Raw genomic sequence first — 25,988 nt, 5'->3', positions numbered from 1 at the left:
CAATGCACTTTGGCTGATTTTTTTTTCAAGTATCAAAGTTCTGCGCTCCTCCCCTCCTTTCCATGTGAATCCGGGTTGCAAGTCTGACATCAGCTTGCACTCGCCACATGTTACATTTTGTGCATAAATCCTACCCCTGTGCGTTATGTTTATTTCAGAGGGGATGGGGATGATGATGATGAGAAACACACAAACTCAAATGCATGGAAGCAACATGCCTGGGCCCCCTCAGCATCAGCTCCACACGCTGTCACTGTCCCTTTAAGAAAATGCACTTGCAGCCATTTTCTGCTCTTTGTGTGGGGTGGATTAGCACTGGGGTAGGCACTGGGCGAAACGAGAGCATCAATCGGCAAAAAAGGCGAGAAAAAACCTCAGGAATCCTTGAATCCCCGTCGCAGAGCGCGACACCGTCCGCCCGTATTTTTTGATCGCCGGACGGACATGCAATTTACAGGTAGGTGTGCAAAATGTAGCGGGATGGAGCTGCAGCGGGGCGATGTGCGCTGTGTAGTGATGATGGCTGGAGACCTGTCGGTGAATTGTAACATTTTCCTCTCGCGTCTAGTGCATCTCTCCCCTTCTCTCGGCCGCTTTGATACACACACAAGAAACACGATTAATCACCATTCCTCCTTTAAGCCGCCCTACGTGTGCCGCATTCAATCTCCCTGTTTCCGCGGATTATTCTAACACATGAATGGGATCCCCGTTAGCCTACATTGGCATCGTAGCTTACTCCGAGAGATGGGTGGGGTGAGGAGAGGGTTCCCGTGTAGCAAGTGCACCGATGACTGATGATTTACGGAGAGCATAAACAAAAATTTCTGCACTGATCGTTGTGTATGTATATATATGTGTGTGTACAGATATGGTATTTTCACTGCGCACAAAGAAGGGGTGCGCGTAAAGATGAACGCGAAAGATGCTGCCGTAGCTGGTTGCAAATTTCAGCCTCACCTCTTTCATCATTTTTTTCTTTCTTTTTTTTTTTTTCTCCATCACCCCCTTGGTCTGTCGGCCACCAGGAAACCCTATTGCCTGTATGTAGGAACTGGTGAGAGACATAACGCGAATAACAGTCATCCTAGGCGGCGGGCGTGACGGCCTTTTTAGTGATATACAAATGACAGGTTCACCTACTTCCGTTTCTCGAAACACTGTTTGATGGTGTGCCGAACTCTTCATCGGATCTATTTTTTTTTCTTTTTCCGTGATCTGATGAGACACCCGTCGCCAGTGATCACTGTGTTGGAGTAGACACGTCAACCTGCCTCTGAACGACCTGTGAAAATATAAGCGCCTCAACCAGGGGTGATGTAATGAAAAGCTGTAGATATTTTGGCCCTAAAATGACTCGAATCATCCTGTAGACATATAGCTAGTGGCTGTATGTCTGGTATTCAGTTATGCTTACATTTTTCCCTATTTGGTGTTATGTTATTTCGATCTCCTATGATACCACTGTAATATTTCTACTAAACGTCAAGGTTTCACTGTAGCCTACTGGCCTTCAAATGATTTAGCATATGATTACTGCAGCTTTTTTTTTTTTTTTTTTCTTTAATCTGACAGTGACAGCATGATCTTGAGCAACTCTTTGCAAATAGTGCCCTTGCTGTTTTTAAGATAAATGTTTGGTCAGTGTGAACTTCAGTAAATAAAGCAGCAGATAAGGCCCTGAAATTTAACCATTAAACCATTATGAACAAAATCAACTGCAGAAATGCACCAGTTTGTGCTTTTGTCCTTAGTAAGTTAAGTTTGTTATACTTAATTAATCCCCCATTGGAAATTGTTCCTCTGCATTTGACCCATTCTGGTTACTAGGAGCAGTGGGAAGCTGTGCACAAAAGCATAAATTACATCAGTTTAATACTTCTTGCCATGACATAGTCTATACTATGGCTTTAAATTATATTTTATTTTTATACTGAACTGGTAGGTAAAGTATTCTGCAAACAGGTTAAGTGAGTTTATGTGTGTTAACCCTCCACAGTATCCCTGCCTCCACCTCTACTCTTCTCTAGCTAGCCATCCCTTCACTGACCTGCCACAGCTTGGTCATGTGAGCCAGGCTTATGTATTTTCTCCTCCTCATGAATATTCATGTGCTGTTGATTGGTGATGGTCTAAAAGGGGAGCGTGACATCGTAGGGATCATTAGACAACAGCAGTTTTGTGGAGCTGTTTTTTGGGGTTTTTTTTTCGTGTGACAAGCAGCCTCAAACACACATACCACCGCCACTGTCCTACCATGTCATACTGACTGTAGTCTGCATAGATCCTGCTTGGGAAAAAGACACTTGATCGGTGTCTGTGAGCCATCTATCTAGGATCATGTATGTGCGTGTGTGTGTGTTTGTGAGTGTGAGTCAACGGATGTGTTGTAAATGATCATGTGTGGGTGTGTTAATGCTCAGGATTCCTTTTCCTCTCCACCAATCCGAGCTCAACTGAGTGTGAGGATGATAACATATTACAAAGATGGCCTTAGGGGAGATCCCATTGAGCGGTGTGACCCCAGACTTGACACACTTTCCCTTCTCTCTCTCTCCTCTCTCTCTCGCTCTCTGCCCATGCAGAAGTGCATCAACACTGTGAGAGCTAATACTATTACACAAATGCCTAACAACAATATTTAGATTTTTCCCCCCATTTTCCCCCCAGACTGTCATCTGTGCCATGCTGCTTCTTCCTTCCTCCATATTTAGAGCTTCATTCTCGTGTTCACTAGTCTTTTTTTATGTGTGTGTGTGTGGCTTGTATTTTTAGGGGTCTGGAGAGCCTCCTCGGCATCCTCTACACTCTTTTCTACACCCACTCTCTTTTTTGCTTTCTGTCAAGACAACAGTGTAACAGAATTTGCTTGCTTTATTACTGTATCTCATTAGCACTGAGATTATGTCTTTTTATTTGTGATTCAGTTTTATTTATGTCCCTTTTTCACGCTGAATTGTGTTTACATTTACTCTGGATGACAGTTGAGTGAAGATTGTCTTATCAGATTGTGGAGATGGTTTAGTGGCATCACAAGACTAAGCCTACAAGCCTACTTAATAATGATGTAAGGTAAGCCACACGGCATTTACTGTGTGTGTTATCATTGATGATATGACTGCTCATTAGGCAAGCATTGATTTCCTATGTTCAGTTTGGCCAGCAGTCCAACTATGAAAATGATAAAGAGTGCAGTTTTCTTGTGTGGTCTTACTGTGTCATTCCGGTATAACATAGGCCTATAGCTAGGTTACTAGGAATGCAGAGGAGAATGAAGGGGCCCATTGCTGTGTTTGGATACTCACACTTGCATACACACACACACACACACACACACACACACACACACACACACACACACACACACACACACACACACACACCAACTGTTGAACAGTCTCTGGTCCTGGGTGGGAAAGTTTATTCAGCCAACCCAGACTTCTGACTGAGTCTGTATTCCCAAGCACAGATGGGAGTTCAGTAGCACTGAGCATGTTTGTCTGCTTGACAAAACCTCTTCTGATAATTGCTGTAGCTACATGTTTCCCTCTCTATGAGCTTACAAATTTATGCTGTATTAGTCTGTTATGAGGACCAAGGCTATACCTTTAAATACCCTCTTACATGATTCATGAGTATTTTGATCAATCTGTGTTGGGGCTGAAACATATTTCTTAGCCCTAGTGCAACAGCACTAATAACCAGCCTGTATTCCAGCTTTTCCAGCTACCAACTTTTTTTTTTTTTTTTTTTTTGTGGAGCCAGCTAACGGTGCGTTTGATAGTTACATTTAACAGGAAACCCCACCTTCCTCTGCTTCACCCCATCTGCAGAAACTCAACATTAGTTGTGTTCATGTGAGCATGATCAACCACAGCACATCCCTTGTGATATAGACTGTTATCCACATATGCTTCTGTGAATGAGTGTCAGTGCTGGCACTGACGGCAAGCAGGGTCTGCTCTTGTAATAGGAGGCAATTTTACAGTTTGTAGGGTGTCAGCTAAGAGTGGTTTGCTGCTTCAGTAGGGTCAGAAGATTACTTAGATTAGCCAAGCTTAATTCCAGTGTTTAGATTAGGCTAGGCTACCTGCCTATTAAAGAGAAAAGACAAGATCATCAGGGTTAAAGTACATAATGAGATTTCTTACACTAATTAAACTAAGTGGTAAAGGCGTCAGCCCAAATTTTCAGACTAGGATGTGTAATGAAGGCATTGAGTAAAAGCTACAGTGCTGGATTTTTGCCCTGAACTTCAAAATTTGGGTTAGTGGAGCCAGCACCTGGTCAAAATCGTGTGTGCTTAGCTTTAGAAACGCAGCAGGTGCTTGTTGTCAGCAGGCTGCTGTTTTAGTTTTGACACTCGTATCTGTTGGCTTCAGCTGGTGTGTAGAAGGATTGGTGTTATAGACTGAGGTGGGGCCAGCTATCTGTGCGGTGGTTCCTCTGCGTGTAGATGACCTCCAGCCTTTTAAAAAAAATGACTGAATAGGACTTGGTGCCTTGATATTATCAATATCCAATAAACTGGCTTCACAGTTTTGCAACTTAGTGCCACACTGAAGCTAGGATAAGCTGCCATTAGGCATATTACTATCACAGACTAGGTTTGTGTCTTCCATCACAGTAAACCCTCTGTCTGCCTGCAGCCGGGAGTCGACAGACAACTCCTTGCAGCATTCTCTCCCTCCTTTCCCCTCTCTCTTTGGCCCCTGGCCTTCTCAGCTCTGGTCCTCACTCTGAATGTTCACTCTGGCTGTGGATATTAAGCCGATTATCAGCCATGTCAACCTCGTCTGTAAGATTAGAGGTAAAACAGACATTTATGGGAGGCACATGATAATAGGGGTGAGTTGGACGCGCACACACACACACACACAATAGTTTGCTGGACTGGTGATTTATGACGAGACAGCAGTACAAGGTTTTGTCCGGCAGAGAGAGAACCATTTTAAAAGGGTCTAGCTGTTTAGTGCAAGGACAAAACAGATGCAGGACAATAAATATTATATTATACTCAGAGTTTGCTGTATCCTTCAGTATATGTTAAACTGCCTAATAGCATTGTACAAAAATACCTGTGGTAAATGTGTCAGTTCACCGATATTTTTTGCCATAGATGCATTCAACAGCAGATCCTCTGCTTCTGCAAGATAGCCCAATTTGTGTTTGTCAGATGTCACGCACCATGTGTGACACAGTTTTCAGCCTTCCTCTTTTTCAAATGAATAAGGTTGATAGGCCTTGCCTTATTTTTGTATTCACGGAACAGATAAATAATTCCATTAAATCTACCTCAAATAATGGGGTGCTCTGGTGGCTCACTGCATAAGAGCACATACCATGTGTTGGCCCTGAATGCAGCGTCTGGGGTTTGAATCCGACCTTAGGCCCTTTGTTGCATGTCATCCCTTCTCTCAACCCCCAGCACTTCCCGTCTTGCTCCACTGTGTCTGTCAAATAAAGCAGAAAGGCCAAAAAATAATCTTAAAAAAAAATCGGCCTCAAGTAAAAGATATTTTTCAAAAGGAAACAATGAGTGGCCTGTGCGGTTGTGCCCTTACTTCCTCTGAGTGTTAGTCATGTACTATGGGAAAACAAGGGGAGGGCACAGGTGCAGACAGACATGCAAAATATTGTTGGGGCCCACATGTGGTTTCTGAAGAGGAAATGGAGACATCTAAATCAGTTCAGACAATATCTGGCATTTTTATTTTTAGAGTGGGAAGAATTTTTCTATTATGTGAGGGTGGTATACTTGTGAGTGTTTTGTGAGTGTGAATTCTCTTCAATGGCTTCAGGATCTGCCACCTTCATCCATTCTATTGATTCTGTGGTGTTGGAAAATATTCTGTTGGTGATCAGCAGTCCCATCCTGCAGCTTGTGACTTTCTGGCTTCTTCTTCCTCCGCATCTCATGATCATCTCTGATTTCTGTCAGACTGGGGTGTTGTGTGAGTGACCCCTCGTTACCATGACGACCCACGTAACCCTGGAGGATGCGCTGTCCAATGTGGACCTGCTGGAAGAGCTGCCGCTCCCAGACCAGCAGCCATGCATCGAACCCCCTCCCTCCTCCATCATGTACCAGGTATACACACATACACACACACTTGCACGTGCACCCATGCATGCAGCCATTTCCAATTTTAAACTCTTCTCCTTCCTCCTTTTGCAGGCTAATTTTGACACCAACTTTGAAGACAGGAATGCATTTGTGACTGGCATTGCACGCTATATAGAGCAAGCTACAGTCCACTCCAGCATGGTAAGAAAAAGCACCAGGGTTCCAGTTTCAAAATGGCATGTTATGACTTGCCATGCTACATATGTGTTTGTAGCATGGCATTTTACCCGATCAAAATGGGGTAAAATTGGGGAGTTGGCACAATGTGCTGCAAATGCTCAAGCTTTGTTTTGCTATTATCAGTGCTTGTCTCTTGTTGTCATTATATGCTCTCGATGTCTCAGTGAGCACAAAGCCATTTGTGAGAAGCACCCATACACAGTGAAAGAGAGCCTTGTTTTTGGGGGGGATTACTTATCATTTGGTTCCTCTCTAACGTTTTGGCTTGGCCTGTGGCAGGACACACACACGCACACATTCCCACACCCTTTACACACTGGAGAACCAGCCAGTGGACCACTAAACCTCTTTCTCCTGATGGGGGATGAATGGAGAGTGTGATTTGACTAGCAAAGAGGGGAAGTGGCGATTTACTTAACCTTATTTAAATCAGGCAGTCCCATTGAGGTGAAGCCAGGCTATTTGTGGACTCATCTCCTTTAGCTAGAGGGATGGAGGTTTCTGTCTCACCTACTTCTGACCGGAAAAATAGTTTCCTTGCCAAATTATTTATCACACATCCTTTATCTAACATGTGAATGGTTTGAGATGTTGGGTTTATTTCTGTTGTGTTAAAAGCATATGCCACAGTTACTTGAAATATTATCAAAATTACAGTGTGGCTAACTGCAATATCCAAATCACAGGAGCTGCAGTTTTTTTTTTTGTTTGTTTGTTTTTTTTTTTGATAAAGGTAAAATATGTGACATTGTTGTAAATAAAATATTATGGCACTACAGAGACACCCTTGGCATAAAAATTGTATTTCCCACATGTAAGAAAACATGTTTGTGTGGTTTCACAGCTTTTTCAGTGAAAATGAAAATTATAATGCAAAAATGATCAATGATAGTACTAAATTCATCAGTCGTCAGTCATCTCACAATCGCAGTATCTGTAAAATATGACTTTTTTTTTTTTTACCATATCGTTCAGCCCTAATGCCACATCCACCATAGTTTCAGCTGAACGTAATGCCGTAGCTTTGCGTTAACAGTGACATTTTCTGTTATATTTTGTCTGTTCGGGACAGAATGAAATGTTGGAGGAGGGACACGAGTATGCTGTAATGCTTTACACATGGAGAAGCTGCTCTAGAGCCATCCCCCAGGTAACACTCACTCACACACACACACACACTGATACACACGTAAACTCACACTGTATCCATTTCTTTTTACTTCATCTCCTTCATGATGTTTCTTTGCCTCCAAATTCGTCTTTGTCCGACGTACTGACTCGACTAAATAAAGATGCAGCGATAAACACATTCTAATTTCTATGCCTTTGAAAAATGAATATCGTTGGGACTTAAAAGGGGTGTTGTCTTACAGTGTCCGTCAAATGTTAAGTTACACCCGCTAGTTCCTCATATTGTACACGTTTAAACTGGGCTGTTACTTTAGTCATTCACACACACAGACCATACTGTATAGTGTACCACTGACAGCTTAGAATATGTTGAATCATTATAAATATTTATGCACACATATTTCATTCTTTTTTTAACACTCACAGGATATAAATATGTTGATAATGCTGTGAATGTTCACTATGAGCTTCAACATGAAGAGTTTTCTCTTCACTATGAGTTTAAAAGAGAGCAGCATGTTCCTGTTTGCAAACACTAAACACCGTGCACTATAACCTCGACATAAACTATTTAGCCTTGACCGTATTGATCAGATCATTCAAGATATTTCGAAAGAGACCATCACTATTTGTGTACCATCCAGCCATAGAAAACTGTGTGACAGTGCCCTCTTGTGTTTTTCAGGTGAAATGCAATGAGCAGCCCAACAGAGTGGAGATCTACGAGAAAACAGTGGAGGTGCTGGAGCCTGAAGTGACCAAACTCATGAAGTTTATGTACTTCCAGGTAAGACGGAACCAGAGCAGCTATTAATGGTGGACAACTACAGGTTCAACTCACTGACAGCTAGTGCTGATCTTTGTAGAAAATCTAAGATAATTACTGGGTAAAACCCCTTATTTTAGCTCATTTACTCAACTTACCTGCCCATTTTGTAGGACATAACAAATAATGGTGATGAAATGGCCAGCAATCGGTTCCAAACATCTTGATTTCTCTGTCTTCCCAGCGGAAAGCCATAGAGCGTTTCTGCAGTGAGGTGAAGCGTCTGTGCCATGCCGAGAGAAGAAAAGACTTTGTGTCTGAGGCCTATCTACTCACCCTGGGCAAGTTTATCAACATGTTTGCTGTGCTGGACGAGTTGAAGAACATGAAGTGTAGCGTCAAGAATGATCACTCTGCCTACAAAAGGTAATGTGCCATAAAAATAGAAATATTAAGGGATTCACTACACAGATGGCTATATCTTATGTTGTTGCATCAAGTGTAAACATTGTGGAATGACTCCTTTCTTTGCACAGCCAAGTTTAATATTACTTTTTCCCCTGTGTCCCCAGGGCAGCCCAGTTCCTGAGGAAGATGGCCGACCCTCAGTCCATCCAGGAGTCCCAGAATCTCTCCATGTTTTTAGCCAACCACAACAGGATCACTCAGGTTGGCATGCGGCTATATCCTCACTGTCTGACTAGTTCTTTTAAAAGACCTATTTTCTTTTTTTGGACCGTCTAACTGTTGTAATTCAATTCAAGACCGATTCATTTGATTCACTTTATTAAAATGATTTTGTAGGCTGCCTATATGCTTAAATTACTTTGTTTAAATTTAGTCAAAATTAACATCTGATGCAGCTGAATTACAAACCCATACATTAGAAAATGAAATGATGGAGTTGATGGATGCATGAATCACTCACATTTTCCCTGTATCTTATGGCTAAAGGTGATGCTGCCTACATGTGTGAATGGTTTGTTCAGTCCAAATGAAAGAACAACTAAGCTACTAATCTCTATACTTGAAATGAATAAATCATATAATATTGCACTTGCATCTTGTAGTATGCTAATTAGTCCTAGTAATGACAGGAAATTTGTGGGAATGTTGTGATGGTGGTTGATAAAGCTTGTTTTTTGAGAGTGGCCTCACAGCATTGAGATCATTGCCAAAGTAGGCAAATAATAACTCTTTGTTCAGAGTGAGCTAGTTTTGTGTTTGCAGGCACATCAGCTCACTTTCAGCTGTACAGCCCAACCACAGACACTGAAGAATGTAAAAGTTCGATTCACTATTGTTGGGAAACTAATGTGAAAATATATCAAGTCAACTATTGATGTGTGAGTTGACTTAGGACTCAACTCCAAGTTTAGAGGTTTAAACTGAATTTAAAAGGTTGCATCATTCCTAATGGAGTGAACATTTTTGAAGATCCAAGGTTCATCAAGACCCATTCCAAAACAAATTGCAGGATATCAAAATTACATTGTCGATTTGAGGAAAAAAAAATATGAATTCCTCTTTCAATATTTTAAGGTGACCTTGTTGGCCTCTGAGAGTTACCTGTGACATGTTGTATCACCCCTGTCTCTTTGCAGTGCCTGCACCAACAGCTGGAGGTGATTCCTGGCTATGAGGAACTTCTGGCAGACATTGTCAACATCAGCGTAGATTATTATGAGAACAAGATGTATTTGACACCCAGCGAGAAACACATGCTGCTCAAGGTACACGCCGCTAACCACCTGTTTATTCTCTGTGATGGAGGATACAGACCTATAGCTGTCGTTAGTGCTTTAGTAAAGCAAATGCTGTCTTTCTGTGTGTAAGGTGATGGGCTTTGGTCTATACCTGATGGATGGGAATGTGAGTAACATCTACAAACTGGACGCCAAAAAGAGGATCAATTTGAGCAAGATTGACAAGTTCTTCAAAGTAAGGCTCTCGGTTTTTCTGTCTCTTATTTTACCTGGGTATTTGATGGGATGAATGGCTTGAGAGGTAGACAAATGTCTCCTGTGTTTGTGTTTCAGCTCCAAGTGGTGCCGCTGTTTGGAGATATGCAGATAGAGCTGTCACGCTACATTGAGACCAGTGCTCACTATGAAGAAAACAAGTCCAAGTAAGAAAACCCTGGCCTTGCGTATGTGTTTTTAACGCTCATCTTTTGAAGTTACAGAAACCTCTCAACATGTAACTATGCCGCAAGAGCCTTTCTTGATCAGCTTCCAGTGCCACAAACTTGACCACCTTGCCATCTGCTCTCCACCTTCCCTTCTTTTTTGACTAGGTGGACGTGCACCCAGAGCAGCATCTCACCACAGTACAACCTTTGTGAGCAGATGGTGCAAATCAGGGAGGACCACATCCGTTTCATCTCAGAGCTGGCGCGCTACAGCAACAGTGAAGTGGTGACAGGCTCCGGCCTGGACAGCCAGAAGTCAGATGAGGAGTACAGAGAGCTGTTCGACCTGGCACTGAGGGGTCTGCAGCTGCTCTCCAAGTGGAGCACACACGTCATGGAGGTGGTGAGTAGAGGAAGGGATGTGTGCGTGTGTATGTGCGCACACTGGTGCATTAGTGTGTGCCTTTGTGTGTTATGGATAAAAATAAGCCTGTGTTGTGTTTGCCAAAGTGCTGCAAAGTGGGCAGCCAGGGATTCCTGAGGCACAAATCCCATTCCCAGGCTTCAAATTTTGTTGCCATGCTGGTGAGAGTGAGCTGTGCAGCTTCAAGTCTGCTTTATACATACATTCTTGTCTTGTTTCATCAACTGTAATGCAGCGTTTTGTTCCTGATTGTAACTTCCAATCTTAAAGACATTATATGAATGAAAGAATTAATGAATGAAGGTTTTTTTTTTAAATTTTCCTGCCATGAGGTCCATAGCTTGTCCTACATGGCATTACAAGACACGTTAAAAATATCGCATACTAAATTAGATTACTGGCATTTGGCTTTCAGAAAGCAAACATTTAAATTACTATTCCATACAACAAAAGATACTACCTTTACCTGATATACCTGAAATGTATGTCAGTATATTTTGTGGCTTTAGCTGGTATCCTCACCATAGTAATAGGTGATGAGTTTCATAGGCACTTTAACATTTAGTGCCATATGATATATCAGACAGACAGAAAAATGTAATTTCTCAGTATCAAAGTTAAAACATTTAGAACTGACAGCAATAAAATAACCCAATAGTATTGTTTACTTATTTAAGAGACTTCTGTGATTTTGAGAAGAGTAAAACTGCAGTCGTCATTAAAAGTAAAATTCAAAATGGGGAAAGACAAGGCTGAAACACTTTCACAAGCTGCTACTATCCACTTTGCAACTGTTGTAGATGGGTTTACTGTTGTAGCCTTGATTCTTGCACACCGGTCCATTTATCTGTCTCTCACATCTCTTTTTTTCTCTCAGTACTCCTGGAAGCTTGTCCACCCCACAGATAAGTTCTGTAACAAAGACTGTCCAGGCACGGCAGAGGAGTATGAGCGGGCCACGCGTTACAACTATACCAGTGAGGAGAAATTTGCCCTGGTGGAGGTCATTGCCATGATCAAAGGGCTACAGGTAAACCACTGGAGGGCATCTCACACATTCAAGTGTCTAGTCTGAAAACTCAGTTTGTATGGTAATTCTGTCAACAGTTTATGGTCAGAGGAGATTAATCTGAGAATTAAAAAAATCAAAAGTGGGATTAATGTTAGAATTCAGTTTATTTATTTTCACGTGGCCCAAATCCTCTTGTATATCAAATAATTTACATAAATTGTGAATGTTTTATTTATTCTAATAACTGCATTCAGTAAGGAAGATTATCCACAAAAATGACTTTAATGTTATGCACACTGATCCTTAATACTGAGTTGATGGTTAGTATAAAGTTTTTGTAATCACAATGAATGATGATGATGATGATGGTGTGTGTACTGTACAGGTTCTGATGGGCCGAATGGAGTCGGTGTTTAACCAGGCCATCAGGAACACCATCTATGCAGCGCTGCAGGACTTTGCCCAGATGACCCTTAGAGAACCTCTGCGCCAAGCTGTTCGCAAGAAGAAGAACGTCCTCATCAGGTACAGCTGACCACAAGTGCTTTAAATGTGCACTTTATGGCATGGTCCTACGTTCTCTAATCTGATAACCCTAAAATAGATCTATGGCCATTGACAGCCAGTGTTTTAGTGGTACTTGATGTGGAATGAGAGGATGATGATTTTCATTATCCTGATTTTTCAATTTTGAAAAACGGTGCAAAAATCAGGAAATTGCATTCTCTCCTGCTACAGCGTGCTCCAGGCCATCCGTAAAACCATCTGTGACTGGGAGGGGGCGAGGGAACCTCCCAATGACCCCTGCCTGAGGGGGGAGAAAGACCCTAAAGGAGGCTTTGACATCAAGGTGCCTCGCAGAGCTGTAGGACCCTCCAGTACACAGGTAAATACAGGGGGGGTTAGGTTAGGGTACCATGGGAAAGAGGCAAGAGTGATTTTGTGGTTGGCCAGTCTCACTGTTCTATACATTTTACTTTTATAAACTGGTTAGAAGAAGCAAAGCAAATATCTTACATTTTTCCATGTCAGAGTAAGCTGTTTTGCATTTAAAGTAACTTATTTCTTGACTCAAGCATCATCTCTGTGGAATGAGACTCTAATCTAATTTACTGAATTTACTCACTCCTTGGTGACTGCGCAGATTTATAAGCATAAAAAATGCAGAAAAACACTCAAATTGTGGCATGAGGTGTGAAGGCAGAATGAGTGATGGTATTACACAAGCCACAGTCGTGCTCACTGGATAGTGTAACTAGGCAACACTCCCCTAAGTTAGCTCATGTAGACACTAGGGCAGATTGGAAAGGAAGGAGTGGATTAGAAGACAAGAGACTGAATGAGCTTTGAAATCCACGGTTTGACAGCTGTTCAATTGTTTCTCCCGGCAAACGCCCCCCACTAAAGAATAGTAATTGTTATATGAAGTGCTGAAAATGTTTTAAAATCGTTTCTGAGCTGTCAGAGTAAGGGTTACATGCAGAAGGTTAGAAAACACTTTCATGCCTGGCTGCATTTCTGTTCCTCAAGAAATGTTTATCATTTTCCAGTCTTCATTTTCATTCTTTGAACCAGCCCAGCATGCGGTGTAATCAGAACATGACAGGCATGTTAAGCAATATGTTGTGAAATGATTTATAATGATTTATGTGGCTTCCTCCTAAAACTCGGTGCACGGAATAAAAGCTTTTCTCTCTCTCTCCAAGCTGTACATGGTGCGTACCATGCTGGAGTCTCTAATAGCAGATAAGAGTGGCTCTAAGAAGACTCTGCGCAGCAGTTTGGATGGACCCATCGTGCTGGCCATAGAAGACTTCCACAAACAGTCCTTCTTCTTCACACATCTGCTCAACTTTAGCGGTGAGGGGAAGCATGTTCACTCTAGATTAGCTGACTGCTGGCGTAAAATTAAAACTCATCGAGATTTTCAGTCAATAGGTCTTGAAAATGTTTGCATGTCTGTTAATATGTTGGTGGATGTACTGTAACCACCTGCGCTTTCATTTGGTGGTGACTTTGAGGTAATCCTTTGCTTTTTTTAATCTTCGCTGTGTGTCGCTGTCCTCCCGCTGTCCAGAGGCCCTACAACAGTGCTGTGATCTATCCCAACTGTGGTTCAGAGAGTTCTTCCTGGAGTTGACCATGGGCCGCAGAATCCAGTTCCCCATCGAGATGTCCATGCCCTGGATCCTCACCGACCACATCCTGGAGACCAAGGAACCCTCCATGATGGAGTAAGACAAACTTCTGATAGACTGTTCCAAATATTGTCTGTGCCTGTATGCTTTCTCTGTTGGAACAACATACAATATTGTAACTGCAATTCTCCTTCCTGCAGATATGTGCTATATCCTCTAGACTTGTACAATGATAGTGGATACTACGCTCTCACAAAGTTCAAGAAACAGTTCCTTTATGATGAAATTGAAGCTGAGGTAATGTCTCACAGCCTTCACTTAAATTAATCTTGTCCTTGAAGAACCACATAAATAAATATGTGCCATTGTAGCATTCCCTTCAAAACAATAGCTTGATAATCTGCTCTTTGTTTTCAGGTAAACCTCTGCTTCGATCAGTTTGTCTACAAGTTAGCTGATCAGATATTTGCCTACTACAAAGCAATGGCTGGAAGGTAAGGGAAGGACGTTTTTCCACAATTTTATAATTATTAGCACTGAGTAAACTCTAAACTCAATCTATTGAATATGTTTAATGGATTATACATAAACAGTATACCCTGTGTTCTGCAGTGTCCTCCTAGACAAGCGTTTCAGAGCAGAGTGTAAAAACTATGGTGTGATCATTCCATACCCCCCATCAAACCGCTACGAGACCCTGCTGAAACAGAGACACGTACAGGTACTGGGCAAACAAAGTTCCCTATTTGTATAATTAAGTAGTGTAGTACTGTTAGAAAACAGTTAGAAAAGTTTTTTAATGTCTCATCTGGATCTTTTGAGGGTTTCATGTTTATCTTGAATGATACTGAGTGTTAGACTTCATTGGAGTATTTGTCATGTTAAGCAAGCAAACAATTTTCTGTAAAGCTTTTCGGTAAATTTTCCACGTGGTATTTAACTAAACAACACTACTGGCCTGTGTGCAGTACGTTGCAGTGCTCATCTGCTCAAGCTTTTCTCCTCTGTCTTCCAGCTGCTGGGGCGCTCTATTGACCTGAACCGCCTGATCACCCAGAGGATCTCCGCAGCCATGTACAAATCTCTGGACCAGGCCATCAGTCGCTTTGAGAGCGAGGATCTCACTTCCATAGTGGTAAGCGTACACATCAGGGATGTAATCAGACACCAGCCGCAAACAGAGATGTAACGCGGTCATGTGCAGACATACATATCCTCATCAGGCTCTCACACTCAAACAAGCATTCCACTTTATCTCCTCCTGTGTGTTACAATCTGACTTTATCTTTTTGACGCCGTTGCTTTTCTTCCACAGTCTTCTCTAAACCAATTGTTCAAACCAACTTTCTCATAAACGCCATTCCTTCTGTATCTTCCCGGACAGGAGTTGGAGTGGCTGCTGGAGATCAACAGACTAACCCACCGGCTGCTGTCTAAGCACATGACACTGGACAGCTTCGATGCCATGTTCCGTGAGGCCAACCACAACGTCTCTGCTCCCTACGGACGCATCACTCTCCATGTCTTCTGGGAACTCAACTTTGACTTCCTCCCCAATTACTGCTACAATGGGTCCACAAACCGGTCAGTGTGTTGGTGTATGTCTGTGTGGAAGCACATTTATTCATGTTGTTGTTGTTTTTACTCTTTCTATAACATCTGTCTCTCCTCAGCTTTGTACGCACAGCCATCCCCTTCACCCAGGAGCCTCAAAGAGACAAGCCAGCCAACGTGCAGCCTTACTACCTGTATGGGTCCAAGGTAAGTCACTGATGGCTGTTTTTTGTGATATGAAACTGGACCAGCATGATCATTCATATTTTTAGTGTAAACATTAAGACAATCCCTTGATCACAGGTTTGTCTTTTAAGAGTATTTCTGAGGAAAGCCAATCTTCCTATTGTCCCTGATTGACAATATTTCTTTCTGTTTTTTTCTTCCTCCTCAGCCACTGAACATTGCGTACTCCCACATATATAGCTCATACAGGAACTTTGTTGGCCCACCTCACTTCAAGACCATCTGCCGTCTCCTTGGTTACCAAGGCATTGCTGTAGTAATGGAAGAGCTGCTTAAGATTGTCAAGAGCCTGGTATTTACTTTCATTTTCTGTTGCATTTTTCAATACACGTTGTACCTTCTTTCTTACAGTACACCAAATTGTCACACTAGATTTTTCCTGTTCTTATCCTCCTCATACTCTGTTTTCTTTTGAACTGCTGTGCTGCCTATCTTCCCTCCTGCTTTCCAGTTACAGGGAACCATCCTGCAGTATGTAAAAACACTGATAGAGGTCATGCCCAAAATCTGCCGCCTGCCACGCCATGAATATGGCTCTCCAGGTAAGCTCAAAGTCAGCGTAGTTACACTGAACAAAGTGCGTCTGCACTGAGTTGATGGTTAGTATATACATAGTAATAACTATATTATGGAACATTTTTTTGTTAAAGTAGCAATACATGCTCTTTGTGCCCATGATATATAAGAGTATATTTATTAGTTATCTAGTGTATCTCTTCCATGCTCTTACTGAAAGAAAAGCCATTGTCGGTGATTCATTATTATCGTTTACTATATTACTACTAATACTAATACTACTACTAATGTTACTGAGAATAAAAATAATAATAGAAGAATAGCAGTAGACTAATGGTAAACTGATTATAATTGGATTAAGGCAGTTATCACATTATTCAGGTGGTCATGTTTATTGCACAGGGCAAAAACCTTTATCGGATAAAAGCCATTATCTGATTGTGAGAGCGCCGAAAAACACACTGTCCATTTCATTTGGTGCATGTATATCCCACTGTTAGTCTGGTGTATCTTTTGTTTTTTTGTATCTGCATATGTGCATGAAGACAAAATAAGTAACTTGACACAATGAACACACAACATGAAACACTACCAAGAATAAAAACCTAATCTAATTACTGACATAGGCATGTAAACTGGGGTTTGCAAGTAATCGGATTAACACAACACACGTTTCCCAGTTCCCTGCCTTAACCTGATAACTCACAGTATTCTGGTTTCTTGTGAGCATGTAAATTTGAATGTGCTAGAAATGTTATAGGAATACTATAAGCGGCAGCATGTCTCTGTGCTTCTCTTGCTCTGCCCACGACCACATTTTGCTCGTCACTTACATTTAATTTGATCAATTGATGTTACCTTTGTTGGTCACCACAATAGAAAACCACTGACTAATCTACCATTGTGAGGACATTTCCTCGCTAAAAGTGAAATCTAACAATCTTACAACCAAAAATGAAACCCAACTGCAAGCCCTACATCTCATGACATAAATGGTGAACAGACCAATCAAATGATATTTCCTTTTATAGAGCTTTGAAACATGTCGCCACCACTCAGTCCATTCAGAGAGTTTTATTCTGTAAGTTATATCAGTACTGGAGGAGAGTAAATAGGGGTTCACCGAGTCACTGAGTTTACAAGTGGACCTCAAGAGACTTTCAAACTGTTCATAGTTTAAAAATCTGTGTATGCACTCACTCCATACACAAGATATGCAACGACATGGTGACTGTGTCTGGAGGCAGTGCGTATGGATCAGTTGTCCATTCTTTGTTTAGTAGTTTGTACAGATTTACATCACTAACAAGACATCACCACATGGCTTCCTTTGTAAGCTTTTCCCTGTATAAACATTTTTCCTTTGTACATTCTTTGTTCATTAGTCACCAAACAAGCTATCAAATCCATCCAACATGTGCAGCAAAACCAACATGTAATGCAAACAAAAAATTGCCACCCTCCAGTCATGTCAGCACAATGCAGTATGCGTCTAGCCTACAAAGTGATGCCAATTCACAAATTCAATCTTTGCTATCACTAGAGGGTCTAAATATAGTTCATTTCTTCCTGCTGCTTCCTCTTTGGGTATTAACTCACCTGTCTCCATGTGTATTTGCTCAAGCTGTGTGTGCAGATTAGAGGCCAGTCAGATGGGATATCCCTATGAGCAGGGTTTAGTAATCTGTAGATTACTGATGTTCTGTACTCTGAGTGCTGTACTTGGCTTACTGTCTGTGATCTTACTGTCAGCAGTTAATGATCCTCCTGTCCTCTACTGTTAGGGACTGATATATGGAACAAATGTGGGTCAGGGCAGCCACTCAGACCCACTGACACTATTCTGATTTAGACTGATAGAAATAAACTATCATCTCACGGTCATATCCCTTTAGGTTATAACCTGGATTACATTAGAAGGCATTGCTAGGCTCTTGCTGTTTCACTATACCTTTTGGCTGCTGAAAAAAAGACCATAAAGTGCCATAAAAGATGTTGTATCACAAGTGTGCTACATTATCCGAACATAATCTGCAGATAAATGTCTCAGGGTTCACTGCATGGTTCTCCTTTCTCCCATCACAGGTATCCTGGAGTTCTTCCACCATCAGCTTAAGGACATCATTGAGTATGCTGAGCTGAAGACAGATGTCTTCCAGAGCTTAAGGGAGGTGGGCAACGCCATCCTCTTCTGCCTGCTCATTGAGCAAGCCCTGGTGAGACATTCCTCTACCTATCTACCATTACCCATTGCACTATATATCATATTTCTATACCTTCTCTCCTGTCTCCTTTTGTTCTGACATCTTGTCGTACTTTCCATAGTTTTCTGCCACTTTTATTCTCTACTGTAAAAGGTGTACTACCTCTTTCCTTACCTTTCTTCTGCTGATTCCCTCTGTGGTCCCTCAGCATGCTCAGTGAGAGGGACTGCTAATATGTTGCCATGTTGACTGTCATGATTTTGTGTGGGTGACCAGTAACCTGGGTGCCTGAAGGTCTCAGCTTAATTCACTGTGCTGATTCACACCGTAAATCATCAGCAGATTAATACTGTGGGCAGAAACTTTCAGGTCCCCAGTCCAAGTGTCCCTGTGTGTTTGATCTTGATCTTTTTTCTGAAATGCAACTCTATTTTTCATTACACGCTGGCAACTACCACAGGTGGTAAGGATTTAGGTCTTGTTATTGGTAACAAAAGAACATAGAGACCAGATTTGTTGTTTTCTCGTTATCTCTCTTGTTGGTTTGAGCTGCTGTGTTTCTGTTTTTTCTATTTCACCATCTTAGTTTGGCACACAGAGTTTCACCTCCAAACAACCATGGAAGCAAAAGGCCTGAGACCTCTTTAGTGACATTTTATATATTAACCTAATTAATTACTTACTTGGGATTACATATCAGAAATTGTATTTTTTGACACAAAAACTTATTGCAGCTATAGTACAGCTCAAGATAGATACTTAAAAAAATGGCTGCAACAAAATCTTGGTGTCCTTGTCTTCCATGGCAGAGGTGATGGTACATTTCTGGTTGGTTGTTGGTACAGTCTTGTGCTTAACTCTGCACTTTTGCCTCCATACTCTGCTGGTTCTGGGCGCTTGTAATGCCTGTCTCACATAATACGACTCAACTGTCTGTTGCTCTTTCTGTCATTTCTCTCTGACTGCATTGATCTGTGAATGTGTGTTTAGGATGTTTGCATAGTGTGGCCATGTTTGTATGTGTGTTGGTTCAGGCTGTTTGTAGATGTGTGTGAGTGTGCGTGTGTGCGTGTGTGTGTGTGTGTGTGTGTGTGTGTGTGTGTGTGTGTGTGTGTGGCTGGGTGGCTGGGTGTTGCAGTGTGTGTTGCATTTATCATTGCATGGCTCCCTTTTCTCATCCATCATCCTTTAGCAAAGATTTGAAAATCTGCTTCTCTGTATTTAGTTTGATTTATTGCTTGTGTCTTCTTCACTAACAATCACTATGAAAACCACCCAGCTAAACAAACTGACAAAAGGCAGGGGGATTTCATCTATCAGATTTGTCTGATATGATCTATCTGATCATCATCTGCAACCACTACTTGCATGCACATACAAACCAGTACTAACTTAGTGGGCTTGTATTAATAAAGATTGATGAGTCGACTGTGTCTGGTTGTAAATTTGACCTCTTGGTGCTAAGGCAGATCAGTTGGGATGTAGTGCTTAGAGAGTGACTAATTGTAATCTGGGAAATATTTAAGCTGTGACTGTCACAGATAGACTCATCAGATACAAACAGGTACACTCACTCATTAATCCTATTTCCTTCTCTGCATAAGCTAGAGACAGTCTCCAGTAATCTGTAATCATACAGTCATGGGCCAAATGACAGTTGTATGGCTGTACAAGTCTAAAACAATGGCTATAAGTTAGAGTCACTATGCCTTCTGAAGGTGTAACACAACTGTATGTAAATTAAATAGATTATAAGCCTAAATGAAGAAATTTATAGGAAGGAGAATCAACAATTTCATGCTCAGTAGGAGCATCTACAATGCAGCGTGGGTGAGCTGCTCTTGGTTAAGATGACCCACCTTTTTTGTTGTGTTTGAACCCTAGTCCCAGGAGGAAGTGTGTGACTTGCTTCATGCAGCCCCTTTCCAGAACATTCTGCCCAGAGTCTACATAAAAGGTACGTCAAGGGGTCAGATAGAGAGGTAAAGATGGATCAAAAGCCCTTTACTCACATTTCAGAATTACCAAGAGTTTTAACATCCCACCACCATGGTGTGTGTGTGTGTGTGACATGTATGCAGGACATCATGTCGTCATGGTGCAATCTGTCTGTGTGGCGAGACATTCATGTGACACACAATACAGTGAAAAAACAAGGCAGACACTTACACCACAATGTCCCCTGTTTAGCATAGATGATGTGATTAGATTTTGGCGCATCTTGTTGCATACATTTGCATAATAATAAGACAAAACTGTATCTGTAACTCAGTGTTTCAAGACAGTATATCATGTGAAAACAGGAATTTTTACTTAGAAACATGTTCTTATTAATTAATTATGCGTTACTGAATGTACTAAATATATCATGGCAATAACAATAGGACATTGGGTAGTTCAGCTGCCTCTTTTGTCTGGTGGACTTTGTCTGGGTAACGTAACTGAAATGCTTTTGCATGCATTTTCCCTCTATTGCCGGTGTTTGTGTGTTACATAGAGGGAGAGCGTCTGGAGGTGAGGATGAAAAGGCTGGAAGCAAAATATGCCCCTCTCCACCTTGTGCCTCTTATCGAGAGGTTGGGAACCCCACAGGTGAGTGCGAAGCCATCACTCTTCTCCTTTCACCTTTCAGATGGACATATAATCGAGTTCCCTGCAGATGTCTTAGTTAGTCCTTTTTAAGTGCATTTTTATTTAATAAATAACTTAAAATAATAGCAAATTTTATTAATGAGTTTTTGGGGTATTTTTTCTTTTTGCCAGCAAATTGCCATTGCACGTGAGGGAGACCTGCTGACCAAAGAGCGTCTGTGCTGCGGCCTTTCAATGTTCGAGGTCATCCTGACACGCATCCGCAGCTTCCTGCAGGATGGGGTGTGGCGCGGGCCTCCACCCACCAATGGAGTAATGCATGTTGATGAGTGTATGGAGTTTCATCGCCTGTGGAGTGCCATGCAGTTTGTCTACTGTATCCCTGTGGGCACACATGAGTTCACAGCAGAGTAAGTGACATGCCTTTGTGTGTGTGTGTCTGTGTCGCTTTGTGTGTGTTTATGTTAAGGGTGCTGATAGGCATTCTAAATGGTTTGATCGGTGGTCTCTACAAAGGCTGATCAGATGAGCCTAGAAAACATGCGAGACAATTTCTCTACACGCTGCCAAAACGGCTTCACTGGTCTGGCAGTTGTAAGTGGTGTCTGAAACAGACAATACTTTTGAATTTGCAAGGTGTGTTCCAAGGAAATCCCTTGTGGAGGAATGCAACTGAAAAATTTCAACACCATCGATCTCATCAGACATTTGAAGGTCAGTCAAATCATGGGTTGGGCACAGGGCAGCGTGTGGGTGTGTATGACACATACACACACAGACACACAGAGTAAAGCCGTGGTTATTACAGCGTGCTTTTCTTGACATCCCCAGAGATTTGAACATAAATGGATGGAGAGACACTGACACACAGCCCTACAAGTTGATAAAAGACAAGTGGCAAAACTGCAACTTGCAGTGGGCCTGGTTTGTTAGGCCTGCCTGAGAAGTGAGATAAAGTTACAGATACAGATAGAGACAGATATTGAGGTTTGTTTGTTTGTTTCTTGCTGTACACTTTATTGCCTGTGCTCCATCATCTCTGAAATGCAGAGAAAAAATAAGGTTGAGCTGAGCTGAAACGATATTTTGGCTCTAGCCTTTTTGATGCCATTTTTATAGTGAAGTTGGAGTAAATTAATAAAGGCCCTGTGTTTTGTTCCATCTATTGGAATTGATTTGTGATGCCTCTGTACATAAAGTGTATTGCGTTGTTGGTGGGATGTGCACATGTAGCCTTTATTCTAATCTTATTTCATAAAATTCAATTTTTTTTATTCCACAAGAAAGCTACAATTTTTAAGCTCTAATATCCTCCCAATAACCAAGCATAGGCTGCTGTGGTCTAAGTTGTGTCTCCAAAGGGCGAGAGCAGAACACATTTAACATGTTGCCTGCCAATAAATAAACAGTTGTCATTTAGTATACTTTCTCATCTTTTAATTTTAATACTTAATATACACTGTTTTCAAGAATGGTTAAATAAATAAATAAATAATGCTAGACAATAATTAGAAGGCTTCAGCGGTCACGATGAGCAGTATGCTTCCAGCGACTGGTGATTGGCCCCAGAATTCCTGATCATAGCACCCTTACTTTATGTGTGACTACATATTTGCTGTATTCTTTGCCCAGAGACAGAAATGAACTGGAGCTCAGGGCAAATATGCCCTTGAAAGTTTATAATATCCCTGTCACATTTAAAAATAATGGGGGTCAAAAATGTTCTTTCTCAAAGGAATGGAGTGGATTCTGCTCTGAAGACAATTAAGTATGCAGCCTGAAACAGTAAAATGCCTGTGTTTATCTAAGGGTATATTATGATTTACAATAATACAGATCTCACTGGTACACATTGTTTGCCACTATACAGCGCAAATATATTATTTCATAGTGTATAGTTCCCCCCAAAAAGAACCAGATACTCTTAAATCAGTTGAAGAGATCAAAGGATTGAAAAAGTTCCTTACTCACCCTGCCTTTGTCCTGGTGGAGTCAGTTCTTCTTGCTTTTTTGTTTGAAGGCTTGATGTTTTATTCAGTGCTCGTCTGTATTGTCTTGCCCTCCAGGCAGTGCTTTGGGGACGGACTGAACTGGGCCGGCTGCTCCATCATCGTGCTGTTGGGACAACAGCGCCGCTTTGACCTCTTTGACTTCTGCTACCACCTGCTCAAAGTCCAAAGACAGGACGGCAAAGATGAAATCATCAAAAATGTGGTGGGTATACTTTAGTCACTACAGTTTCACGAACGCACACACAAACACACACTCTAGCTCTTGCTTTTGATGTTATGAGCCACATTTTCCCCTCGTTAACTAATTGCCACCCCCTCTCTCGGTGTTCTCCGTCAGCCCCTGAAGAAGATGGCGGACCGCATCAGGAAGTACCAGATCCTGAACAACGAAATATTTGCCATCCTCAACAAGTACATGAAGGCTGTGGAGACGGACAGTTCCACTGTGGAGCATGTTCGCTGCTTCCAGCCTCCTATACACCAGTCTCTGGCTACCACCTGTTGAGAAAAACCCTCACACCTAATAAACACACTCCCACACGCACACACACATACACATGCACACACAAACACACACACACACACACACACACACACACTCCCCATAGCTGTGATACTAATTCTGCCTCTTGCTGGTCTGAAAGTTCTAAATTTGCCAAGATGGCATATTGCTGTTCTCCATATTGGCTACATGGATGCAAAGACAAATGAAGTCAAACTGTTATCTTGTCTGAGATGTGGTTGTCTGGGAATCCCTGAAGCCTTGATTCCTGCTGAATTCTACACCTCAGAAAAAAAGTAAGCCCAGCTTTGTGTATGTGAGGCTCTGATTACCTCCCACCAAAATCCCTAGAAGTCCATAAAGTGGATCAGACCAGAGGTGGAAGTGTAACATTCACACCTTTTCTTTTTTTACTTTACTACCTGTGTGGCGCTCACTCACACCTGTGCATGCCTTCTTTTATTCCTTCAGCTGTACACCTGTGGATTGGACCAGTGACACAAATTCCAAGAGAATAGTTATTACACTGTAATCTGTATCCCTGTTTTGTTCCCACTTGTTCAGCGTCACAGCCTCCCAAAAAACACCCATTGACGAATTGTAGTTAACAGCTGAGACGCCAGTAATCCTAACAAGGAGTAAACAAAACAACGAATCCCTAAATAACACAACAAATGACTAATTTTATAAGTTACATAAAGAGATTTTAAGTGCAACACGGTGCTCTAACAAGTGCTACTGCGACTGCTAATAGTACTACTGCGGGCACCGTTACTGTTGTATTATGACCCAGACCTGTTTTATATCATGGTACATTTCAAGCTCTTCATGTGTGTGCATATTAATCTGGTCTGGCCATGTTCATGATACATTAGGTGTTTCTAATGATACATTTGAAGACTTCTTACAGTATATCCTGCTTTCAAAGGAATGACGATCCATCACTCTTTTGCTTTGCTTTTATTTATTTTACCCTCATCTGGTTTTCTTGCCTCCCAGCACATTTTATTCGGCACCACTTCCACTGTAAATTTCACTGTTGAACTAAGTGAAGTGTTGATTGTTGTAATTGTTCTTGTTTTAATTATTAATAATTTAATTTACATCCTTGGTATACTTGCCTCTATTACTGACCGGAAACCTCATAAACTTTTTTTTTTCTTTCTCTCTTAATTTCTTTCTTTATTTCTTTCTTTTTGTCTGTTTGTTGAAAAGTTTTTATATTCTGTACATGAATACAGTGCTATTGTTTACCATTTTGACAAGACACATCTTCATCTGGGCAAATGTGTTTGCTTTTTCCAGAGTAAAAAGACAAAAAGAAGCAAGCATTAGAAAATACCTCTAGGCTGTGTAAAGACAATGTTGTACTAGATGAAGCAGTTTTGAGTTTGGATGGATACTTTGGTCTACAGAGACAGACGTACAAAATACTCTGACTGTACATTCAGATCCTCTGTAAGGGAAGTAGTGTCCCTGCTAGTTTAAAAAATAAATAAATAATAATGATGATGATGAAAGGACAGTTTCCTAAATATATTCAGTATTTACTGTTGTTGGACTTTTTGCTTTAGATTTAGCAGTGTTATCAAAATATGCAAATTTTGCCCCCTTTTTTTCATAAGAAGGAAATCAAAGTTGTTCAGAAACAACCCTCTCCAAACAGCCCTGTTCTTTGTCAATCTTTATATTGCTCCATTTGAATGAAGGAAGTTTCTTTTGTAATTCCAGTGGTCCTTTTATGATATTTATTCACACAGTTCCAACTTATTGTTCATTTAAAGGTTATTCTAATGGAAATATGAAGGTACCAATGCATCATCTTCAAACCTTAGCATGGCAAGTGTAATTTATTGTCATCAATGGCTCCATTTGTGACATGAGGCTTTGTTTATGATATTGTTGTACAAGTGACCATGTTTTGAAATACAAAAAAATGGAGAAAAGAATATAAGATGTACAACAATGGTCCTGCAAAGGATTTGAAATTATGTTGTATTTCCATGAAATAAAAAATGTCTAACTGAATGGAAGAATGAAGTTATATGTGGATTTCCAGAATAGTCGACTCTGACCTCAAGTGCTCCTCCACAGCCCAAACTTACTTTGAGTATGAGTATTTGTATGAGTGCCTCTCTCTCTCTTTTTTTTTTTCATACAGCATGAGAATATATTGCTATTTAGATAGTATATGTATGCATGTGGAGGAAGGGTGGAGGTCAATGCCCCTGTTTTGCTCTAGGTGCCCTTTTCAGATTAGAACACCGAGACAAAGACATATATTTCTAATGTTTATAACCTGAGATGTAATCCAAAAGGGGTTTATAGCCAGTCTTTTACCATCCATAGCTTTTTAAAAAGCACAAGATATGCCTTACCACATCTCAATTCCTTAACTCACTCAGCTATTTATTTAAAATCACATGAATGTTTTCACACATCCAGCAGGGGTT

At 41.3% G+C, this 25,988-nt stretch overlaps 1 protein-coding gene across 1 annotated transcript; it reads left to right on the top strand.

Moving 5' to 3' along the window:
• Nucleotides 1–308: 308 nt before the first annotated feature.
• Nucleotides 309–25,563, top strand: cyfip2 (cytoplasmic FMR1 interacting protein 2). Its single transcript, XM_030062290.1, has 30 exons — nucleotides 309–457; nucleotides 5,942–6,091; nucleotides 6,179–6,268; nucleotides 7,380–7,457; nucleotides 8,124–8,225; nucleotides 8,449–8,630; nucleotides 8,777–8,873; nucleotides 9,809–9,937; nucleotides 10,041–10,145; nucleotides 10,244–10,332; nucleotides 10,501–10,738; nucleotides 11,637–11,789; nucleotides 12,157–12,296; nucleotides 12,510–12,657; nucleotides 13,478–13,631; nucleotides 13,849–14,005; nucleotides 14,110–14,206; nucleotides 14,327–14,403; nucleotides 14,522–14,630; nucleotides 14,925–15,044; nucleotides 15,294–15,493; nucleotides 15,583–15,670; nucleotides 15,858–16,001; nucleotides 16,161–16,251; nucleotides 18,311–18,441; nucleotides 20,314–20,386; nucleotides 20,927–21,021; nucleotides 21,193–21,431; nucleotides 23,088–23,235; nucleotides 23,371–25,563. Exons 2-30 carry the CDS (start codon nucleotides 5,975–5,977, stop codon nucleotides 23,536–23,538), a joined length of 3,759 nt encoding a protein of 1,252 aa, XP_029918150.1. The 5' UTR covers nucleotides 309–457; nucleotides 5,942–5,974; the 3' UTR covers nucleotides 23,539–25,563.
• Nucleotides 25,564–25,988: the final 425 nt, after the last annotated feature.

Source organism: Myripristis murdjan, chromosome 10 (assembly GCF_902150065.1).
Source record: "Myripristis murdjan chromosome 10, fMyrMur1.1, whole genome shotgun sequence".
Taxonomy (NCBI): Eukaryota; Metazoa; Chordata; class Actinopteri; order Holocentriformes; family Holocentridae; genus Myripristis; species Myripristis murdjan.
Note: the sequence above shows the minus strand (reverse complement) of the source record. Positions and strands in the feature narration are given on the sequence as shown.